The sequence below is a fragment of the Anticarsia gemmatalis genome, chromosome 15 (genome assembly GCF_050436995.1).
Source record: "Anticarsia gemmatalis isolate Benzon Research Colony breed Stoneville strain chromosome 15, ilAntGemm2 primary, whole genome shotgun sequence".
Classification (NCBI taxonomy): Eukaryota; Metazoa; Arthropoda; class Insecta; order Lepidoptera; family Erebidae; genus Anticarsia; species Anticarsia gemmatalis.
The window spans coordinates 10732946-10758627 of NC_134759.1; the positions used below are offsets into that span (position 1 = coordinate 10732946).

The window sequence follows — 25682 nt, forward strand, 5'->3', positions numbered from 1 at the left end:
CGATACTAATTGAGAATTAAGCTACAGTTCCAAATCTGCAGTAAAATTTAAATATATTATGTCAAAACGTTACGATAAATCAAAATGAAGTCGCTATGTCTCCAAACTTACACCACCAGCCTTGTTACAAAAACGAACGCCAGCATCGTCCGAGACCCAATGTATCTGATATAACCTTAAATTATTAATGTTTATTCCAGTATTTACTTCTGTTCGCGTTCAAACTCTCAGTACGAATACAAGTATACACTTGTACCAATGTTGAGAGACTTGGAAATGATCAGATAGACTTGGAATCTGTGAGACTTGGACGCCAGATTTTTGTATATTAAGTGTTAGTTGTTTTCATTGTAAAAACTGGGTGGTACTTGTATTTTATAGACTGATTGCTTTTACCATATAGACGCGTGAGATTATAAGAGACTTGTGGTATTTGTTTCCTTGCTTGTTAGAATAGGGAGTTCTAATTTTATTAGATATTTATTTATAGGATTTTACAAATGATTCGTTAGTATTATTATTGCATTTTTTGTCTGAAGATGCTTATTTACTTAATTTATTTGACGTTATTGTTGGGCATAACGCATAATATTTGAGGAATACAGAATCAACAAATATATAAACCCTAAATATAAAATCATATAAATAAAGTAAAAAATTCAAAACGTTCTCTTTTTGGCATATTTTGCATGAAAGGCGCGTTGAAAAGACAACATGCGACCGATCGATATCCCGCCCGCGTTGACCGCCGCTTAACCTGTCTCATTCTAAAGATAGCACATTTACGCAACAGATATAGCCCGTACTCTTTGAGTTGCCGGCGGTTATTGACCATTGTCAAACTATTGTTCTTACTTAACAACTAGAAATATAACAGTACTTTTGGTTTGAAATGCGTTGAGTATTAGAGCTATTGTTGAATATTAGCTAGTAGCTTTTCTTGTAATCTTTAGTAGTTATAAAAACAAACGTACTCATGAACAAATAAACATGTTAAAAGCTTTTTATAAATGTATATTTCTCATTTTTTAAATTATCTCAATTCAAACTCAAGTCTTGTCTCGCGAAGAGTTTTACACATTTACCCATAGAAACAACGGACATAAAGTGTAACCGGACACGAAACAACATATAATGAATCATACAAATATTTGTCCCTCATAGTAATCAAACCTACGACACCCACATACAGTGGTAACAGTGTTACAACCACTTTAACCACAAACGGATGTTTCACTCATCCAAACTTCTATCACCATATTCTCTATCTCACTTCAACTCTGCCTCTCTCATCCAACCGATCGATTTCCCGCCCTCATTGACCGCCGCTTAACCTCTTGCAAATAGTGCTTACGCATCATATTTCGTTCGCTAATCTTTAGAATGTAGGTGTTCTGTTTATGTTAATTTTTGGGGGTCGAAAACAGAATATTTGCAAGGGCAACACACATTTACTTTTATGTTACGGCTTTTAACGTTAAAGTTTATTTTCGGGATAACCAGCCTGTGCACTTAGTGGTTATGTTTTTAAAACACCTACTATATTTATTGTCACCATTTTGAAAATGCCAACTAAAATTTTATTGTTAGTGTCATTTGGATTGGGTTTTTAATGTGTGGTCGTGTTAAGTACTTTTAGGAGTGCTTCGACCTTTAGAATGATTAAGATAGTTTAATGTTGTAATGCGGTGTAAATAAAAATTATAAAATTGTAAAAATATTAAATTGTACAAAATCGGTCTTTACAGGACCAGCAATTAAAATATTGTCTAAAATTAAACGAATCATTATGAAATAATAACAAACCTCTTTTTTTAGCGAAAACGTAGCAAGTTGCATTCTAAAACAAAACACTATCACAATGCTATTTAATTTTACAATCATTAAACTAGATGGCGCTAAACACAAAAATATAACAATATCAAAACCCCTCAAATAAAACTACGCACACACGCAAACCTGAGCCGAACCAACGATCACACAATCTCATACAATTTTACTTTGTTTGTTAAAACATTTGTATAAATACATCCTGTTTATCATATTTACTGTCGGTCCGGTCATAACGCATGTTGTTAAGATAGTTACAGAACGAAATATGGGACGGGGCTGTTATACAACGAGGTCAAACCATGCTCCTATTACGTATTACTTGCTTGCTTTTGTCTGTGTGCTTTCATGTATATTCTTGTGATCTTTTGACTATTATTACTTTTAATGGATGCTTGAATATTATTTAATGACAACTTCTGCTCTCAATGTTGTTTGTGTGGAAAGATTTTACCTTAACAAACAAGGATACTACATATTATCCATCCAACAACCTGTATGTGTGTTTTATCATAATTCTCGTGATAAATTTAAAATCATAATAAATAAGAAATATCGTTTATAATATTAACAAGATTATTTGATTCCATGAGGTTTTACGCAATGTAAATTGGGTACGTTGAGTTAGACGCTAAAGAACAGATACGATAACAGCATCTTATATATCCTGTCATCCCACTGCAAGGCAAGGGTCTCTTTCCAAACGAGGGGGAACCGCTTTAAAAGTAAAGTTTTAGTAAAGTGTACCAATAAACAGTAAACCAATAATGAAGTATGCTTCTTAATCACTGTTCATATCCCAACGTTATGAAGAAAGAAAACGCAGTTATCGTCAAATGCGACGATACAACGCCACTATTCATACAAGTAGCTACACTTGATTGCTGCGTGTACGTATTTGTATTGTTTTTATTTGTATAGGGTGGAGATGAGTCAATAGAGAACAAGCTCGGATCGTTTGTGATACGATCTTGACACTGGCTGGAGAGTACAGCGACGTTCATTTAGGTACGGCGTGTTTGTATGGAGACTATGACGATGTAGGTATTAACGATTGTTATATTGATCTTTTAGAGGAAAATTATTGAGGCTGACCTGATATTTTTATGCATGCAAAAGTTTGCGTGTCCCTATTTTACGTTTTAGTGACCGTGGTTATGGGGAACCGTGGTATTTGAGAGAGCTTTTTCATTCTTTGCAGAACACGATTAAAGTTTAATGTGTACTAGGATGTGGGAATTAATGCAAATATATTGTATTTTACCTTGAAATGCCAAACGTTTCGGCGTAGGTAACACTCACCGTAGTCGCAGGCGTCTAAAGTTAATCTTTTTGTGATAAATATAGATCAAAATCACTTGATTTATTTTAATAATAAGTTTACTACCAACCATATCCATACTAATCCATAATCCATACTATAAATGCGAAAGTAACTCTGTCTGTCTGTTACTCAATCACGATTAAACTACTGAAACCAATTGGCATGAAATTTGGTATGGAGATATTTTGACACCGGAGAAAGGCCATGGGCTACTTTTTACCCCGGAAAATGACGCATTCCTATGAAAAATATCAGGTGGCGGACGAAGTTACGGGTAGAAGCTAGTGATAAATAAATAGATTATTGTATTTCTGATATACCTTTGCTGTATCTATCAAGGAACATGCATGAAATGATGAGTAGGCGAGGTATATTGCGTACACATGCTCTCGTCTGCACGTGAATGCAGTCCATGTCACTTGCCCGTGGGGACAGCCAATGACCGCAGACGAGTGTGCGAGTCGTGCGGCTTCATGTTCCTATCTTATATTCACACTTTTGGAGCATAGCAACCGTTTTAATATCTGACTATCAGCTAAGTAATACCTTCTCTACAGTTATAACAGTAGGGAAATTAAATAACATTGGGAAGATTATATATCATTAGATAACAGAAACTTATATAATTTTACCGCTTATAACAAAATCTCTGTGCAATAGTCCCGAACGTAAAAAATATTCGATTTAAATTATCCCTTAACCGAGAAAATCGGACCAAACTAAGCAAAAAGGCTTTTTAGTACGTTTATCCTTGCAAGACTAGTAACCCTATAGTGGTGTAGCCCAAAAGGAGGGCACTATCTCTTCTCAATGCAACCACTTGACATAAAAAATATAAAATATCATATTCAAACACAAAATAATCCCACATTTCTAAACAAACTGATCTTAGGTCGGATAAAAGCGTCACCAAACGGACATTACTATTAACCCACCTGTTCCGCGCATCAAAAGGGTTTCGTTAACAAAGCGCCTGACAAATAGATGATTTGGGCAGCCATTGTAACTGTCAGATGACGTCACAATATGGACGGTAACTTGTCACAATTTATGTTTTCAAGTGTGTTTTTGGCGTGGTTTCTGATGGACAATGGGCAAGGCATGTGGGCTGTATCCGGCGTATATTTCACTCATCATTTATCTTCGTTTGTGTAGAAACGTATAAGTACTCGCATTAATTTATATTTTGAGATAAATTAATATTAGTACGAATTTCAAAATCATTGATTGTGGAGTAGCGTTATTTGGTTTTAGCCTACTTTGTAGGGGACCTTAAACTTAAGCTACTCACATCTACAACATATAACCTATAAATGTATCTCAAATTAATTGTAAATCTTAAGTCCAGAATAAATAATGTTCTCAATATAACGTCATTGTACCGTAAAATTCAAAAACACTTTTAAATATAGCTATTAAACCATAGATTCTAAAAGGATATTGTATTATTATGAACACAAATTCCCACTTAAATCCAGCTAACGTGGTTTAACGTCCACTCCTAAAGTTTCCCCATCGAACCACATTTTACCAACACCTCAAGGTATGGTCAGACTAAAACATTTTATTTCCACACAGTCTTTGTTTTAAACGAGAAATTTCAGAGTTTTCAGCACTTCGCTCGGCCCGCTTCCTGAAACATTCTCCCCTTAATATAAGGTAAACCTAGATAACTGAAAAGTTAAAATACAAGGTTTTTCGCGAGAATTTTTTTTAGTCTTGCTCTGTGAGCTTTTATTATATTCTGGAATGGTGGAATAGAATAAGATTGCATAAAGTTTTACGTGTAAGTTATTAGGAATTTCCGCGCTCGGTAAACTTTCAGGCTAAATCTTAAATGCAAAAATATTATAGGCATACAGTATTCACGTTCACAGACAGAAACGACATGGTATAAAATAAAATAACAACGTCATTTCACATCAAATCACGTTGTTCAAATTTATTTAAACCAAGATTTTTTAGTTATTCAACTACTTACATAATAATATATTATTTTCCTTCATTTGCAATTTAGTTTTTTATCAACAGCTATGTGCCATGAAGAATCAAATTGACACATAAATCTAACCAATACCATTTCTACTTACGCAATCAAATAATAATCAGCACATATTACATCATGGCGTATTCCGATCATAAAAGTCACAGTGATACCATCAAAAAGTCCGATCGTGTTACATAACATTATATATTTAATGATACTGGCTAATATCAATAAGTTTTACTGAGTATACTAGACTATCGATTCACATTACCGCAGGCATTACACTATGGGATGCCCATAAAATATATCATGGTGAAAAAGGCCTCATGTGGCGGTATTGGCATGGTTTAATATCTATTAGAAGCTAAAGTTGGAAATAAAAAGGTAGAATTTTGGGAAACTATATGACTACAGTTGTATCAAAGAATTCAAATGTTGGTATGTTTCTTTGAACTGCAATACTTTTGGTTTATTTCTACGAATAATGATAATAGTTATATTGCAATTATGTAAAAAGATACTTTGTATATGAAATGTAGATATTTAGTGTTTTTTTTAACAAAACAAAGAACAGCAGTTATCTAGTTTATCAAATACATATGCCGATTCAGATAGCTTTAGAACACAGAAGAAGGATAAATACAAAATCAATTTTGTTGTATAAAATTCCCAATAATTTAAAACAGCTGTACGAAAAGCACTCAACAGTCCAATTCTCATTACCCAAAAATACCGATCGTACAAAAATATTCGTCAATATTTTGTATAATTGCATTAATTGGAATCGCCACAGTCCTTACACACATGTTGAAAATTTCACGGCGACAGGTAATCCGGGGGATAAGCCCGGAGAGCGCCGCTCGGAAGATAAACAATGTTTTAATAAAAATAAAATTGCCAACGATTGTACGGATCACGCAGTTTACCATCGCGTGGGATGTGCTACAACGGGAATGCTGTTGGTTTTTACTGCTGAATTTTCGTAATATGTACTGAGGTCAGAATTCTCTGATGTGTATTCATTAATACAAACATTTTTTTCTTAAAGGTGAACCGATGTTAAAGTAAACCGTGTTTTACCGCGTATACTTTCATTTTTATTATTGATTGCAACATACAATATAATATTTTCTTGTGTAACGAGAGAAACGAAAACTATCTCTGAATGGCGAATTATTAATTATGAACTTTCTACAACCAAGTAGAAAAAGAATACATAAAACATATTTTTCTTGTACATTTCAACTGTCAAACTGCTGGTACAATACCGAATGTAGGAAAACAGGCTACTGAAGATGTATTTGATTCTTAATTCTAATTATATTTTTACAACTATTTATGTTCAAACTGACGGATAGAGTTCTATAAACCATTCAGTTTATTTCTGTATACGTAAAAGTACTACTAATACCTGAGCAAGTAAAATGATGTAACAAAAACGTACGGGGGAAGTAAAAGAGTTTCCTGATGGAAAATCCGTGTTTTGCGGGATAAAATCAAACAACGCCGACGACATTGCAAAGAAAGTTTCAATTTCAATCGCTGAGTGGAATTATTTTTGGAACAAAGTCTGTTTTTGTTTTCTAATTACGGAATCTGTTTTGTTTTGTTGCAATTGTGAGTGATTATTTTCTGGAAGTGTTTAGGTTTCTGTTGCGCTTCTTAGTTACTTATCTGTTAGTTAAAATCTATTAATCTATGAAGTATGAGTCCCCTTTTGTAATATGTGATGGGTTAAGCTTGACCTCTAGGATTTAATAAACATGAGATTATTTTCTCTGTCAAATTAGTCTAAGCTTAGGTACTTAAAAAAAGACGATTCTGTAAGGTTTCGATAGAAAACTTAATGTGTAATTGTATACTATTTGGTGTTGGTGAATGTTTATATGATTTGCTCAAAACATCTAAAGATAATATGCACAATTTTATTCCTTCAAACAATCAACGTTATTCACCAAAACATTTTTATTTTAAAAATGTAACTGTATGAAATATATGAAAATTTCGCGTTATGGTACATGTGGGTTGAAAATTAGCGAATGCAGAGACAATGTAGAGTGGGGACGGCGCATTGCACACACTTGTGCCCTTGCTAAATTATACAGTATTATACGTACGTTATGTAGAATAATTGTGGAGCTGCCTTCAATTATTTTGGTGAAACAGCCAAGATTTTCGGGGAAGTTTTGTTTATCATTGGTGTTAAGTAAGATTTCATTTGCGACTAAAGAATATTCTGGGCTAGCGCGGTAACTTTAATTCCTTCGCTGTCTATTTAGAGATTTCTGGCGTATTACACTTTACGTACGGATATACATAATTATATTGAATCACAACGTAATGGTATCGACTCTCAAGCGTAATTAATTAAGATATACCTTTTTCAAGCAAACTGACGTGGCTGCCAGGCATCATTTTCACAGCGCGGACTACGTCTATCCACGTAAGTCTCAACTGTTTTTCTTCTGTATAAAAAGTTGATTTTCTAAGCAAATAGAATTTAACCATAGTTATTTGTAACTCTTATAAAAACCCGTTTTATAAAGAGCCACTCGAAAAAAACAATTTATTTAAATACAAAGCGGTCTATATGAAAAGTGGGGTAAGTTACGCTCGTTTTAACACAGTTAGTCCATTAATCGGTTCTTTACCTCAACATTTCTGAACGAATAATAGTGAGAGATAAATGTTATTGAACGGTTGCCTACACGGGTATTCAATTAATCGCTCGCCGAAAAATTTTGTCCTTATTTAATATTGAGTATTGGAATGGGAACTTTTAGACGATATTTCTGAAGATAATGAAATTAATATTTTTATGTTCTGAATTTATAAACGTGTCGCAATATTAATGTAGCTTAAATTATTAGTAACTAATGAATAATTTTCGGTTACTAAAAACTCTGCTCCCAAATAATACCTAGTTATTCAGGTGTAAAATCTTTTCTCAGAACCCAATTACTTTTATACACTTAAATAAACATAAATATTCCATGCTAAGAGACTGAATAGCTAACCTTTATCCTAAATACCGACTAGCGTAACCGAATTCTAATTAATCCACAAGCTAACCTAAGCCACACACGAATTCTAGATCGACAACATTTAAATTTCACAAAAGAACAAGCAACCAAATAATTCTTCATAAAAAATTCAAAAACTAAAATAATATTTATCACCCAATATAGTGCAGGCGTTCATAAATTCTCGCCACGTTCGTACTAGCCGTCGCAAAGCTGTTTGGTTGTGGAATTTTGCATCCAAAGTGACTTCATAAGCTCGTCAAACTATCTTAATGTACACACTGTGGGATATAATCTGTGCATGTTTAGGGATCGAACGTTGAAGCCGTTATAGGGGAAGGAAAATGTGAACGAGGTCTTGTGAATACTTTGTTTGGTGTTCAAGTTTTGTTGGTAGGAGATTTACTGAATGGTTTGTTAGTTTATTATGTTTTTAATAAATTATTAGTAGTTGGTTCAGTGTGTATGATTGCTGTTACTGGCAATAAGATACTGTTATTTAAGGTACATATAGTTAGTACAATTATTATACAACACGTATTATTTTAGCTTGCTAATAATGTTATTGAGAAATCACTTGACTCAAACAATCTTTTGAGGACTACACATGCTATACGCAGCAGATCCGATTGCAAGAAAATGGTATCTAATGTTGTACATAGAAAAGTATGTTGCTATATTACTATAACCTATGTCTAAGATTTTAAAATAAATACATATTTTCGTGGCAATCGAAAATCGCTTTACCAAATATCTCAATGTTTCAATTATAGCGAGGAGACCTCTTCCTTAGTCACAAGATCAACTTACACGTGTCACAAATCAAGTAAACAAAACTACTGACACATAAATTATACAACATAACCTCGTAGAACTAAAGGCTTTGATGCGCCGATGATGGATCTGCCTCGGAACAAATTAATACCGGATAAGGCTTTACCGCGATCAACCCAATCGGCTGCTAGGAAATGACGTATCCGTGTTCATTTGAGAACGGAAATCGTAAACCGTTAAGCGGAAGTTTCGTTCGTTCGCGCCAATTAACGCGGCACAGCCTTCGTGGAGGCGATTGTAGATAAGGCTTATATTGTGGCTTAAGGAATGTATGGAGTAAATCAATTGGTTGTTATGTTGCCATTCCATGTGTCGGTGTTCTGGGTGATTACTTAGAATTATTGTAGTGTGGAGGTTTGTGTGTTTTTTCTTTTGTATTGCTAATTGGTTTGAACCTATAGTATTAGTTACTAGGCAACCAAAGATTCTCTTATCAGTACCTCTAGAAAAAGCGAAAAGAAATTTGATACTAATTAGTATTTTTAATAGTTTAAGACTTACAATATTATTAGAATGTGCAATTTTAATACTGTTAAAATTTTAAAGTTTATCGTAGAAAAATATAAATCTGTGTTATTTCTTATGACGTAATATGTTTCGTTACAAAACTGAAATTTCTCAAGGTGGCTTTGTGTAATGTGCCTAATGAATCAAAAACATGTATTTCATTCAATTAAATTCCTTGAAACGTACAAAAGTTCTACTTAATTCCGCATACACAAGTAACAAAAGGTTTGAATGAATGAGTGAAGTTGGATAGACAAATAGGGAGAGATTGAAGTGCCATGGGATTTAGACTCACCGAATTTGGAAGAACGAACAAACTGAGGGCAATTGAAAATTGTTCGCGAGAGTAGTGCGCTTGATTATCTGTGCTAGGGTACGAGTTTCCAGCTCGGAACGAATCTGTTCTTGGTTTTTGTGTAGTGTTTTATAAAAGATTGGTAGGGAATTTATTAAGGTTAAAGGATGTGCTCTAGGACATTGTTTATGGAAACACTGTAATAATATTTTAAAGCTATTTTATTATTTAAATTTGTAGTTGATTAGCGTGGCTCGGTTGGTAATTATTCCTAATCAAAGTATCTATTTCTTCAACATAATGCCAATTTGAACATCGCGTCTTGACAAATTACAGTCACAACTCTTTTGACGGTGGAAAAATCAACTTCATGTATCTCTTACAGAAATTTGAAGTCTGCTTGACAATTATTAGCGAAGTAATGCGATTTTCTATCGAGTAATGAACGCTTGGCATTTAAAATAAACTGAAGAAAAAATTCTAGCGAAATTATTCTGATCAGAGTTTCATACGAAATTAGTCGATGCATTCTCGATTGTCGATTCGGTAGTGGTACGAATACCGGCTATATACGTTGTCAGAAGTCGCAAACTGATTACTTTTTATTCTGCCTTAACATTATGTAACTCCTAACAAATTACATTATATTCAACTAAAAATTATTCATGTATATAACTGTGTGTTATTCAAAAAACAAGACGTAGTTAACCGAATCAAACCATCCACAATCAATGCGGTGCCAATATCTAACGTTAGTTATCTGACAAGGTTGACACGTGTCACTGTTAATATCAATAGTTAAACGGCTGTTGTGTTCCGATTGACGCTGATCTGTGTTTTGTGTAAGTGATCATGTTTGAACCACTATATATAGGTACTTTAAATATTATTTAAACAACAACCGTAGCGCCGCAGGTGTTGGGTTCGAATCCCACCCGGGACAAATCTTTGTGTGATGAGCACGAGTATTTGTTCCGAGCCTGGATGTTAATGTATCTATATAAGTATGTATTTAGAAGTATATAAGTATGTTTATCAGTTGTTTGGTTACCATAGTACAAGCTCTGCTTAGTTTGGAATCAAATGACCGTGTGTGAGTTGCCCCATAATATTTATTTATTTATTTTATCATGTTTTTAGTTGCTAATTAGTTGATTTGAAAACCTGTTATTACATAAAATTTGTTCATAATTTTGTATGATTACAGGATTTCATGCTTACGCAAACACTCACTTTACACTCTTCACTAAATTAGATACAGTTTTCGTATATAAAATTTTTGAATTAAGTCGTTAGAAAATTAAGCATTGTGTATTGATACGCACAGGCAGTAGTAAACTTTACTATTAAAAAAAACATCGTCATGCGTTGATATGATAAAAACTTGCTGTTTCAAAAATAATAGTGCTTCTATTTTTTTGGATAACTTGAAGCAAGTTGGAGTGATACTTTATTATTATAAACATTGTATGACCTTTGAATATTGAAGGTTAAAAATACAACGTAAATAAACATCACAATAAGAATGACTGGACAGAATTTAGTATGTCTACACTTCAAGAAAAACATAACTCATACTCAGCTTAATATATCTAGAAATGCAATATCACGATCCTATGATCTCATTCTTTCATACAGTTTTGTAATACATTTGATATTTATAGCATAACATTTAAAAACCTATACATTTGAAAAAACTTTCCCAGTGTAAGGTTAATTTGTAACATATTAAAATTTACAAAAAGGCGCTGACGTCAGAAATATTCTCGTAGACCATTCTTCAACTCGTAGACGCACTACGATATTACGTAGAAGTGCTACGCTCCCTGCGCTTGCTACGAAGTCGTTATCACGATTTCTTTACACAAAAATTCTGAGGATACCACTTATGAGTTTCGTAAGCGATTCGGTTGAAAACTTTAATATATGAAATGTGACGAAATACGTGGGTAGGTTGTAATTCTGGAAAATTAAAAACGTGAACAAATTATTGATTTCGCAAAAACTAGTAGTATTTTTTAACATATTTTGAGCTTTTTCATACGATTTTGGTGTTTGAAATATAATTAGGTTTTTCACGATTGAAGGACTTTGGTCTTAAAATTACTTATTCATGTTATTTCCCAATATCTCATTCTGGGAAATTAAATATGCAAATTAATTAAATCGCTACTTAATTCCAGCGAATTGCTTTGCCCTTTACTAGCAATTTTAAACAGACAACGGACTCTACAAATCAGTTTATTCAACAATATGTAGGCGTCGGCTTACCAGACCCCAACTAGCACACAAGCGCTATAACAAGCTGCACAATGGCCGGTTAAAGGATTTTTATAACGCCTTAGGCTCCTTAGTAAGAAGTAAAGTGGTTCTATAAGCGGCTACAGATCTCTTGTAGCGTCAAATAGGCCCATACTGTCCAGCTTATAGCTCGATATTGGATCTACAGTGGTCGTAAATAGTAATTATAATAGTACGTAGTATAGTAGTAATACAGGAGCGCTAAAATAAGATGAAGGTGGTATAATCGCGCTACAAGAGCTTTTTCGCAGCTTCGTGGCGCTTACCAGCTGTTGTACAGAGGTGGTTAGCGCCACGAGCGTTCGAAAAAGCTCTTGCAGCGCGATTATACCACCTTTACCTTATTTTAGCGCTACTGTGTAACGGTTATAAATGCTAACGCTCTAAATTAGTAATATGGTCGGTTTATTATGGTGTAAACTAAATATATTTTTTTAAAATGAATCATCAGTGACAAATGAGGAGACATTTTATTTTTACGGATTGGATTATTAAAATAACAAGTAGTCTATCGCTTTTATTTCTTTGTGTACGTGATATGAAAGTGCGAGTTCCAGTTTGCTGTCAATATATATGTATATTATCGTCAATATTTTCATGCGCCCTCAAAATATTCAGTTTTAAATGCAAAAATTATATAGATATGTGGATTTGGAAATTGTATTTTGAACATAAATAAGACTTTGAGGGTTACAGATAATTTAATTAGGGTTATAGGTAATAAAAAATGATTTTAATTATGTTAACGTTACCAGGCTATAGATTTATATGATCTTCAAAAGATCGTAATAACCTCAAAAAATATGTTTACCAAATGCTATAATGGCGTCTCGATCAAGCAGCTCTCAGAGTTGGTTACATCTGCTCTAGCGCCTTAAGCTGTACAAAGGCTCTAGTGTTTGCTGTTATAGACCTCAAGGTTCTGCAGTTGTGGCATAGGAGTGCTTCAATATAATTGTTTTGGTCGCACACCAGCATTTTACTCGTACTTTTAGGGGTCAGTCGTTGAATATTAAAATAGTTTGAAAATCATTTTTATTTTATTTATTTTATTTATTTTATTTATTTTATTTATTTTATTTATTTTATTTATTTTATTTATTTTATTTATTTTATTTATTTTATTTATTTTATTTATTTTATTTATTCTATTTATTCTATTTATTCTATTTATTCTATTTATTTTATTTATTTTATTTATTTTATTTATTTTATTTATTTTATTTATTTTATTTATTTTATTTATTTTATTTATTTTATTTATTTTATTTATTTTATTTATTTTATTTATTTTATTTATTTTATTTATTTTATTTATTTTATTTATTTTATTTATTTTATTTATTTTATTTATTTTATTTATTTTATTTATTTTATTTATTTTATTTATTTTATTTATTTTATTTATTTTATTTATTTTATTTATTTTATTTATTTTATTTATTTTATTTATTTTATTTATTTTATTTATTTTATTTATTTTATTTATTTTATTTATTTTATTTATTTTATTCATTTTATTTATTTTATTTATTTTATTTATTTTATTTATTTTATTTATTTTATTGACTACTATAGACTGAACCACCACTGCACCTATGTAAATATATTATGATAATAATTTTAAGCTTTAGTATAAAGGTATATTACTCGGTTATAGCGCTTTAGGTGCTTAACATAATTCTGTAATCCCCATGGCTGTAAAAATGTTTCGAATGATACCTTATACATCTATTTGCCGTACAGAAGCCATATAAATATCTGATATAACGCTCAAGGCGCTATTAAAGACCTACGCAACTCTTTTATAGATGAGTAATACACTAGCCCTAAAAAAATCTGTTATAGAACCTAAGGCATTACAAAAAGCTTATTTACGCTCTTGAGCGCTATAAGCGCAACGTATAACTCCGTTTAAACTCCTTTATCTCCTAAAGTCCCCTTATACAGTTAACGGTGTTATAGAAGATTCCATTAACTCAGTTATACTTCCCTAGGCTATCTAGCGATGCAATTACATGCTCATATATCACTATAAGTCATTAGTTTCCTACTAAACGGCTACTGTCCCGCCTAGCTGTTAAAGGGTTTTTTAAATAGCTAGTATACAACTTATAGAGAATTGTACAGCATTTGAACGACTCTTATGCAACTATCAGGCTGTATAACGACTGTATAAGCAGCTTGTGTGCTAGTTGGGACTCTATCGATCTCTACGCTCACATAACAAACCAACATAACCGTAAAACAACATCATTTTCAGCATCGATTAGCATGCCTTTCAAAGCTGAAACTATTAACAGCCAGCACAGAAACGTCCCTACGCTGAGAGTAGAGTCTATATAGAGCCGATAGCCGGTGAGCTAAATAGCTAAATGAAAATTGATTAGCCGACAGGCAGTTTTAAAATGAAATTATGAGAAATATGAGAATGGATATTGAATTGAGGTTTTGTTTTTATATTCTGAGCAGAGGCTTATACATGGTGGCCAGATATTTCTGCTGTGGTGAAAAAAATGCGGAATAAAATTAAAAATGCTATGTGTGTTACGTATTTTTTTACTTCGACTGAACATTTTTATGTAATATTTTATTTAGTCGCGTTTATAAATGCATTTCCTTTTTCTATAGACAACATGGCGTAGAAAAGAGAATTTATAATTTCCGAGCCCAAAACGGCACAAGTCAAAAAACAACGTTTCGTCACAAACACTCTCACGATAAGCCAAATGAAACGCAAAGTAAAACTCGTTGTCACAACACTAAGGGGAGGCTTCGGATCGTTTTGGGGTAAAGGGGGGATGATTTAATAAATATTCAAATAAAGGAAGAGGTCCATTGGGCTCCAACGACGGACGCAGGCCTTCCGAGGGCCAGAGGAGGCCGTATTACTGTCGATCTGCGGCGAACGTTACTACAGACGAAAACACATCGTAATTGAATAGTAATAAGGTTGCTTTTCTAATAGCGATTGGAAGGTTTTGTAACTAAAAATCGGGCGTTCATTATTTTTTACGTAACTTCGGTTGTCGATTTTTCACTTTAGTAAACAAATAATGGTACATTCATTTTACGTCTGTTAGGTTTTGTGACGTATCTGAGATGTTTCTAATTATACTACAGATAGATATTTCTTCATCATACATAATAATTAAGTAATTTGGACCGGTAACGTTCTTTAAGTCATATTTTTCTTTGAAGGAATTACTTAAAATATTCACGAAGGAGCATATTACAGGTATAAGTAGCATTACGAATTGATATTCACTATAATAACTTTAGGTAAAGTAATGAAATAAAAGAAAATTACTTTTTATTTTCCTTTATATCCTATCCCTTTATTGAAACTCTTCGCCGTAAAGAATTTTGAAGTCTTTGCTTACAAATTGTCAGTTTCTGAGGTCAATCTACATTCTTTAGAATATTTAAATCGAGTGCCAGTCAACAGCATCGATAGGTTTTAAGGCTTATGCATCGTTTTAAAGGATAAAGCCTTCGGACGATGAACATTGGCTAAACAATAGCGGAGATAAGCTGTTGAAAAAATCTCATACTTGACGGATAGCAAGTGCTAAAGGGCTTCCATTATAAAGTAAATCAAGGCTCCCTCGGCCTCAAAATAGTGAGTAAGCATTCCTATTTTTATTGACCTGATCGGTTTTTTTAAATATATTTTTAATGATAAATTGTTAGTAGAAATATCGACAAGTACTACTTATTGCTTGTCTTATTAAGTTTTCAGTTCATAAATTAATATTACTCTGTTTTTGGCATTTCATAATTTGGAATATACACGTAAAGATAAAGATAGGTTAGTACTTACAATCATGCAGTGTATTACAGTTAAAACTGGCTCTATGCAAATATATTTTCGTAGACATTTTGGTATCTTTATCTTTCTTTAAAACTAATTACTCAAAATAATTAGCAAACAAACCTTGAATACAATCTGCATTTTAACTTTAATTTCGGAAAATAAAGTGATAAATACCGAAAAACTTATTGCTCATGGAAATTGTGAATGATCTTGATTTCCCTAAGGATTCAGCTATGTATCGGTAGCTTTGACATTTGCAGAACGATACCTCACTCGACGTCAAAATATTAAAAACAAATAATATTTTTCATTGAACACAAATTTCATTATTTCATTTCTGCGTTGCCTTCCAGAATTTTCTCTAGGCTTTTACGCCACGGGAGTTTAAACTGATTTCTGAGGTGACTCTCCGTGTTATCGATGGATTAAAGAGCGTTAATTTTTGGTAACTTATAAACCTTCGCGATGCATGTTTATTGCCAGATTTTTTGCGAAAATTAACGTGGACATGGTTATAGTGCATTATAACACTATTGTTTGACGTTTTGGTGTGATTTTCTCTAGCTCTAGTCGTAAATTGTTATTTTTATTTCGCTTGATGCTGCTTGTGTCTATTAAATCAGCATACATCTTGATCCTTGACTGAATAGCTAACCCCCGGTTTCTGAGGTACATTTAGCGGAAGTTTATCTATTCAATAACGTTTTTTCATATGAGTTTAAACGCTATTGAACAGATAAACTACCGCTAAATGTACCTCAGAAACCAGCGGTAAGTCCATTATTGTACAAACAAACCAGACATGAGGATGTATGTGTAAGGGTTTTCAATAGCCTATCTTCGCTTCTGTTTAGTCAACGCTTACCTTTCTTTATCCGAAGGATTACTCCTTTAAACAAGAGTGATTGCTGAAGTATTAGTAAAGGTATATAAGAAACAAACTCACACTTAACTTTAATCATCACTGAATAAAAATCATGGTCTAACTAAAGTTTAAGGAAGACACTACTTCGGACGGCATTTTGGATGTTTTTCACCAAAATTTCTTTTAATTCTTAAGTGTGTTCTGATGACTTTGGTTTTACATTTAAATATTTCGAGTCTACTTCTACTAATTCAGCAATGTTTGAAACCAGAAATCAATTTGAACACGTGATAGTGAACATAGTGTCTTCTTACAGAATTTTCATGCGGTATCCTATTCAAATCTACTCTAAAATAATGATTTTGTAAGAAACATTACATTCTCTTTTTTGAATAACGAGCACGTCCTAACTTACCCTTATATTTGCCTACATGTCCACGTGGGAGTGATAATTATTATTTCTTATAAATTGTAATAATACAATTTCGAATAAACATTCGATTAGATTCTGACTCATATATTTCCCCAGTTACGTAGAAATGATCGAATTCCTAGACTTCAGTATGAGTCAGTCCAATTCTCATGGTAACGTTAACTTATTTTCAAATAGATACTATCAAAAAAAACTTGACACCATTAGGTCACCCAGACAGAAATGACTCATTCTCACAAATGCTACTTTCAGTAGTAAAATTTAATTTCTTAAACGACACCTAGGTTTTAGATTTTTTAGATCATTTCTGTGTCACTAATATTGGGATACCGTCTTGTATACAAGTAACCGATGCTGTAATGCTGCTAGGTGTCATGACAACATTATTTTCATGATTAGTTTGGGGGACGTTTCAACTTTAAAATAATTTAATTCTATTACTGAGTTAAATTGGGTATATTAACTCAGTTATTGCAGAATATCTTATGCGGACGATTTAAAGGCTAGCAATAATAAGCAATATTGATGTATCATGAACCACAATATTAAGGAAAACACAGCAATATGAGTCGTGATGTACACTGTTTCACTTTCGAGTTTCGTATCACTAACTACGCTTACCAAATCATCTAGAAAGCCTGTCTAACCATCACCAAACAAGCATTCGTTGCCCTAAATTCAATACTTATACGAGTAGTTCTCATTTTGTATACACAGACTATTCAACGCTAATTTTTTAGCGCGATTTCATACCATCAGTATAAAAATCTCGAATCTTCCAATACAATTAAATACTTTCAAAATACGCCAAATCCTCTAACATTTCATATATGTACTTCCATGATAGCTGCTCTGTACAAATACAGATACAAATCGCGCTACTACATAGTAAAATGGCCCTAAAATAAGTTGATTTTAAAGCACTGTAGCCATCAAAATTCAACATCATCTGAATGAAAAAGTAGCCAATCCATACGACGTCGTCTCAAAACCACCCCAGCGATGCTACCCCATATTTCATACTTTAATTTTAATATAAAATAGCCTCTGGTTCCTCGGAATAACAATTTTATTCATTACCGTTTTTTTAAAAGGAGCGTTTTTCTACTTTTTTCGTGTTACAACTTGTAACAACGTTCCGAGGGAGCTTTGAAATAATTAAGTATTTTTTGGACGAATGTTGCTAATATGGTTTCTTTGAACGGTGCTTTTTGGTTGTTATAGTTTTATCCTATTTTAGTACTATAAGATAACTTAACAGTTAGAATTTAATATGTTCAATGACTTAGCAACAAAAATCAGACTTTCCAAACTAAAAAATGGATGGTTAATTGAGTGCGTTTACGTCACAATACTATTTGCATGTTGATATAAATATTATTGTAATACTTCAATTTAATTATGTAGCGTCAGTAATCGTGTTTACTAATAACGGCAATTTAGATGTTGATACAAGAATGTATAGTGAGAAAGGAATACAGTGTTGCGTATCTGGAAAATCAGTTAATTCTTCAGAAAAAGAAGAATATGACTTTTGTAATTGTGAAATATACATACAAGATATAAAATACTGTCAATCAATTAAAACAATTACATGAGATTTTTCTTAAAAACAAATATCGATGTAGAAGCAATAAAATACATTTTTATGCTCACTACAAAGTGTATGATACCTTTGACACTAATACTAATCAGTGTTAAATTCAAATTCAGTGTAAAATAGTTTATTAATGCTAGAATGTTATTCAAAGCACTCTCCTTATAAATATAGAGAGCTAAAACCGTGCACGTAGAGTCTGAATGGTGTAGAGTAAGTGAGTGCTCTCCATACCGCGGGATTGAATTCGAACGATGACTGTGATCGGCTCTACCGAGTGTGTATGTGTCTAGTTATTTTAGTGAAAACTTTGTCTTTGTCCTTATATTTGTATATTTTTACATTTACAATAATTTGTCTGAATGAGATGGATTATGATGTGTGTTTCTTTTAGGTATTGCTGAAATGAAAATTGTTATTTTTCTTTAAAGTATGGTCGGTATAAATTTTAATTAGCCATGGAAAATGAGTGAGAATGTATTTATTTCATCTTTTTCAGTCAATATTGCTTTTAATATGGCAAAATAATATATTGAATTCATACGTTAAGTAGACAACATGTTTAAGTAATGTGATATCCATTTGAGAAATTAGCATGTAATAAAATTTCTCAAGTACATGTTTTACGATGAAATGATTAGCAAAATCAATATTTAAACATGCAGCGAGGCTCAAATATATAAGATACTTGTACACAGCCGAAGCGTTTTCTCAGAAATCTTATTTCCATAATTTAAACGGGTGTCTGAGACAACTTTGCTGAAATTTGTAATTTTTGACTTAACCTACTTTCTTGTTCTCGCGAATCGCAACGAGCTTACGCACTGAATTTATGTACGACGTCTGTAACAAGTTACGCCGGGAGATGTAATCGTAAATAAGTGTAGGAGGCCGATGGGCTATAAAGTTATGGGTTGATGTTTACGGCTAGTGGTGGGACGTCGCGTGGAGTAGCGTGGAGTAGCTCGGTGGCGTGTGGTGGCGCGTGGTGGCGTGTGGTGGCATGTGGTGGAGTGTGGTGAAGCGTGGTGGTACTTACAATGTAGCGCAAAGGGGGCACATAGCCGAGAGCGTACGAGTGGTCGCCCGCCGCTCGGCCGCGCCGCCGCGCTACCGCCGCATGGCGCCGCGCCGCCAACACGCGCGACCAGCTGCCCGCGCGCGACACCTCGCGCCCGCACGCGCGTCCACGTGCCCCGAGCCCGCCCGCGCAACCAGTCCACGTATCCCCACGCCGAACAGTCCGACTGTTGACAATTCACAACATCGTCACTATACTAAAATTCATCCAGCAAGGCCATGACACTCGTACGTTAATAATGTATGAAAACTTTCTCGTAACGCTCCCACATTGTCGCATTGCAGAAAAACGTTTCGGAGCGAGACATTAACTCGCTTTTGTCTTCCAGGGGATTTTACATGCGAGCTTATTTATTCACGTTAGCTGGGGGCTGCGTGCTCGGCCGCGGCGTGGGCTCGCTGCCGTTAAAATGGATCGTAGTCGTTCTGTATACTCACATTAGCATGCCAGCGTCGGCCTCCCGGTTATCAACTATCGTTAACGTAAACAATTGAACACATAATCATTTTGTCGAGTGGCGCGGCGCGATATCACATGCCGGTCAGACGCGGATCGAAGGAGCTCGGGCGGAGGCGCCCGGCTCGTCAGAGCATCGGCCCCGGGGGCTCGGCGCCGCAGGGCTGCCACCGCCACCACACCGTATGCGGCGTTTGCTTGCTAAATGAGCGGATTAGGTGCGCGGGGCGGAAGTGTCGGAGGCGACACGCGCGTCGTTGCCACTGCAGGCCGCCACTGAGGCGGGGCGGCCCGGGAAAGCCTCCCCGCGCCCCTCGCCGCGCCCCCGCCGACACCCTCCCGCTCCACCCCGCCCGCCATGTGCCCGGAGCGCGCTCAGCCTCTCGCCTCGCAAAGGGTTGTCGGCAAAGGGAAATTGCTACTATCGTCTTTTTGTCGTGACGACAATTGGCCGTGCTTTAGGCGGCGCTTTCTCTTTGACCGGGGCTCGGAGGTGGCTCGCTCATTGCATCTGAGAGGATATTTTATTCAGTTTTGGATCGGGAGAATTATATTAGAATTATTTTGAGTCATGTATCGGGGTCGGCGCGTTATGTAACGCCGTGCGGGTGCCATGGCCGTTCCGCAGACGCAGCGCGCCTGTCGGAATACCCCTAACGCAGCCCTTAAATTTCTAGTGAAACGTTACGAGCGAGGGCGAAGTTTGCCGAGTGTGGCCGACCGGAGGCGCCGAGCGCGACCGAGCGCGCGCCACCGGCGCCGCCCAGTCAATAAGGCCGTCTCCACTCGCCGAACAAAGACACTAACCTATAATAATTACATTTAATTAAGGATAACTGGACTATTTTGTATAATAAGCATATCGCGCTGCAGCGTTAGCAACCAGATTTTGCACTTGATTAAGGGAAATTATTTTATACGTGAAAGTCGCTTAGAGTGGCGGACACGTGGGGTGTGTAGCGCCACCTAACTACGCGCCGGAAAAACTTAGCGAGCAAACTTGATTATTTTGATACTTTCATATTTACGTTCTGATGAGAACGCGAAAAATTGAAAAGGCAAAAATAAAGGTGTGTAAATGTACGTGTTATCTGAATGTTTTGTTTATTAGTTAGAAATATTATAAGAGTTTGAACACGTGCGCGTATGTGACGTATCTGTTGTTGGGTTGTAAGTTGCACAAATAGTTTGATACCTTCACGTTCGATAGCAACAAAAACAACATTTTAATTTATTCATTATCATTAAGGTCAATTTGGGTAACTTTGAATCATTTGGGTAACAATGAACGTGGGATTGAATTTGAACTAGTTTCGATTATTTTTTCATATGAAACCAACACAATTGATAAAGGTTTATTTTAGTTTTGCAAACTTTTCATTAATCAATCATATTGATTTTTTTTACTTTTGTTTCATGGTTTTCTTTTTTATTTTTGGATGGCATTATTTCGTGTGTTCTATTTGTATTATTGTTGCTAAGTCTTCTACTTCTAAGTTATTACTACAAGTGCATAAGATCGTTGATTTCCCAGAACTTAATAGCTTAGTAATATTTGTTTATAATTACTGTGAATGCATCATATTAATTTGTAGAACAAATATTTGTCATATTCTATTGATTTATGTCTATGAGACTGTGTATGTGTACTTTAGTTAATAGTTATTGATTTAATTGGTTAATTAATTTAGCTATTATTTCTCTAGAGAGTGAGATGCGATTACGAGAATTTATATTCTTTACTTTTGGACATAGCTAGGATTTTTCTTTAAGTTAATTAATTAAGTCATTTGGATATAGGTATAGACCTATATCCAAATGACTACACTAAATATAGATTTAGGGTCGAGACTTCTTATTCAGTAACAAAAGGCGACTGCAGGAATCGTTCAAATCATTGTATTCGGTAGATTTAATTCCTCATCATTAAATTATCAAATTCTTGTCATGTAAGTTTTTATTTTGTAGGTCTCATGTAATACCGATAGAGTGAACTGTATCTCTATAACTATCGACTACCGACAACCGGCTAGTCATCGAGAATTTTGTATGAATATCTGTTCAGCACCTCTAACAGGCGTCGTACGAACTATTTTGGGAGTACGTTTTAAATGGCAAACTTTCGAGGGACAGTACCGACTGTAGATATTGCGATACTGCTGCCTAGCAATAGTAATCGACTGTCTCAACATTTTGTAAAAAGCACAAAACAATTTATTCAAAAAATTAAAAGGATTCAAAGTGGTAGGAATCGAACCCAAAATTGTGATCATGATCGTCACATCATTAAACAACAGAGCCAGTAGAATTCTAATTAAAATGAAACATTAACAAAATTTAAACAACATCACGATAAACGTGCAAAAAGTCGTTTAAAAGTTATAATAACTTCGATATAATTGAACTGCACAATTCTGTTCGAGTTGAAAACTGAAATAAAGCGCCAACGATCGCTTTACTTAGATTTCTTTACAACTAATTGATGAGAATCGCTCAGTTTAATATTGTTATAGCCAGAGGAAAAGGTTTAAATTGTAGTTTTTCTTAACGAAAGAGATTTTCAATCAAGGGTTTCCATTGTTAAAGTAAACTAGAAACTTGAAACATTTTTGTTTCAAATGGATTTTTGTGTCGTTTGTAATTGTCTGTAGTTGTAAGAAGAGGTCATTGTAGGAACTGTAAAAACACTAAATTGAGTGAGCCTGAAAATACTCTTCACAACATTTTCATACACACCAAATAGGTACTCGTACTTACGTAGCCTCTGCGACACTTAACAAATTCTTAACTACAGGAGTCTAATCGGTCACCCGTCAGTAAACTATGAGTTAAGCGACTTTTGTTGCCAGGATACCTTAGATGGGTTGCCGATTAGTAGCATTTGAGCATAAAGCATCTGAAAAGTTTCTCATTCCTTTTATAATAACAACTTGAAGAATACTTGTTCTGCCATTTCGATAACATTTTCCATACAATGACTAAATATTAATTTAAAAATTACATAGCGAGGTTTTCTAGTTTAATCAAACAACAAAACGTACATAATAAAACACAAAGCGTACAAGGAAGGTACAAGTACAAACAGTAAATGAAATAGCCATCGTTTCATATCACATTATCTGGCACACAATCTCGAAAGCCTTACACAATACACTACAATTTTTCAATTCTGCAACTCTACTACGTGTTTTTGTATTTGTACTATTGAATTGATAGTTTATTTTTGTATTCTTTATTGTGTTTACACATCTTTTCTACACAGGTATAAGGCAGAAATTCTCTGTATGTAAATAAAAATGAATCATCGAAATGTATGCAAGCGATTAAGTTTAGAACAGTCTCCGAACTGGATAATTATGTACTTTTGATGTGGTTGTAATTGCCAAGAAAAATTTTGTATGGAATCGACGCAATCCAAATTTCTGCAGAAATGGGATCTATTGGATAAAATGTTGAACTATACACCCTAAAGTTGCACAAATTTGCCACTATAAACAGTCCTTTAAGTTTTGTCAAGCCATATTAGTAGTCACTCGTATCATTCTTCATCATGATTTGACACAAGTTGAAAGACACTTAAAAAACCACGTATTCTGAAACACATTACTTAAGTAAGTAGTTATTTTTTACCAAACTTTTTAACTACACTATTTCTTTCTCAAAACCATAGTAGTATCCACAATCGCGGGATTATTGAACATATACTCGTGTATCGATCACGGCTTAACCCTAACAGGTTGGGCAGATTATCAAGCTACCTCCTAAACCCAAAACATGGTAAGATTAAATTGCTATTTAATTCCTGTTTTAATCCCGCGAACTTAATAGCAGCGCTGCGGTTGTACAGTCTTTAATACGTGTTTTTGGTTAACAATATTTTGTAGGTAGTGAAAGTTTTTTGGTACCTGTAGAGCTATTTTAGCTTGCATCTTGAGTTAATGGAGTGCAAATACGAATATGAATATTTCAAATTAAATAGTTTCCCTATTTAATTATAATAGAATCGTTAAACAGTGGAATTCAGATTTTGTTTAAATACGTAATGCTTCGATTGTCAGTACCAAATCAAACCTCCGAAACTCTTTGATTCTTTCAATAGTGTAACGGTATGACTTCTTAAGTCACGGCTACTTTTTTATGTCGGGGTCAATTTACTAATTGGGCTGAGTGTTGAGTGCATTTTTTACTTAGGCTAGAATACACACAACATCAAAAGAAAAAGTGTATCTGCCTATCTCGGTTATCTACAAAGACTTCACATAAAACAAAGCCATATATTCAGTATGAAACGCACAATTTGTAGGTAGATTACAGTCAACCAACACAATGAATGTTAGTACCGTTTGAGCGTTAAAGGATTAGGGCTGCAGCTATCGCAAGAGCACTTTAAATCTAACGGGTCGTGAATGGCCCCGCATGCCCATCAACTAGCTGTATAGCCTTTTGTCTGGGGTGAATTTTGTACGGAAATTAATAACGCGTGTGTAGTTTTACGAGTTCTTTTGAAATGTCTATCGATGAAATAGTGTAGTTTTAGTTTTACTTGTATATTTTGTTTGTAAAGGAGAGATGAGATAGTGGTGACGCTGAATAACTGTATCTATGGACTGGTTTAAGTGGGCAGGAGAACAAATGTTAATTTGAATCAAATAATTTCATTTTACAATTATTACACATGGTGGACGGTCACCATCCAGCAATAATAAAAACCACCAATAATTAATACCATTTAATAAAAAGTAAAGCAGTTACTTTCTTTATGATAAATTGTCGACCTAAATAATTTTATCAATTTATTTCTGGTGCAAGTTTAAGTCTGGGAAAACATGTAATGAATAGAAAAAAATTTGCTCAGTAGGACTTTTCAATTTTTAAAACATTTGCTTCAAAGGTATAAAATATCTTTGCCATGATATTAAAGATTCCCCATCATCTCGATTCAGTACAGAAACAAAGTAAACCCACCATCATCAGTAAATATTAGCGAAGCACCCGCAAATACACTTATTCACCAAAAGATATTTATTAATTAACTTCACTGAAATCTTTCTCAAGGAAATTATTAATTTGACTAAAGATTCTTATTGTTCGATCAGTCTCAATTTAAACTTAATTGTGAATCAAATTCACATCGGGAGGGTACACTTGAGATAAATCGTTATTTCTTAAGAGAAACAAGTGAATTGGTTTCGTGGAAGCGGGGCTCAGATGATGTTTGCCAAATTAATTGTAATGTGTTTGGTTTTCATTTAATGAATATTTTTAAAGGCATAGCAATGAGAATACGTTTTCCGAACGCCTACAATGTATTGACTTGTAACCTTTTGGGGAA

At 34.1% G+C, this 25682-nt stretch overlaps 2 protein-coding genes across 3 annotated transcripts in view; both read right to left on the reverse strand.

Annotated features, from left to right (window-relative positions):
- Positions 1 to 19896, reverse strand: part of nAChRalpha1 (nicotinic acetylcholine receptor alpha1) — a 232386-nt gene extending 212490 nt beyond the window's left edge. Inside the window, exon 1 of one of the 2 annotated variants that reach the window (XM_076123209.1) lies at positions 19853 to 19896. The gene's annotated coding sequence lies outside the window, so the exon portion shown is untranslated. The remainder of the gene's footprint in view (positions 1 to 19852) is intronic. The other variant, XM_076123210.1, reaches the window with a different exon arrangement.
- Positions 19721 to 20604, reverse strand: LOC142979067 (uncharacterized). The gene is made up of 2 exons (XM_076123827.1): positions 20332 to 20604; positions 19721 to 20060 (listed from the first exon to the last, which is right to left on the reverse strand). The coding sequence occupies exons 1-2, from the start codon at positions 20337 to 20339 to the stop codon at positions 19721 to 19723; spliced, it is 348 nt and encodes a 115-aa protein (XP_075979942.1). The 5' UTR covers positions 20340 to 20604.
- Between the last annotated feature and the right edge of the window lie 5078 nt (positions 20605 to 25682).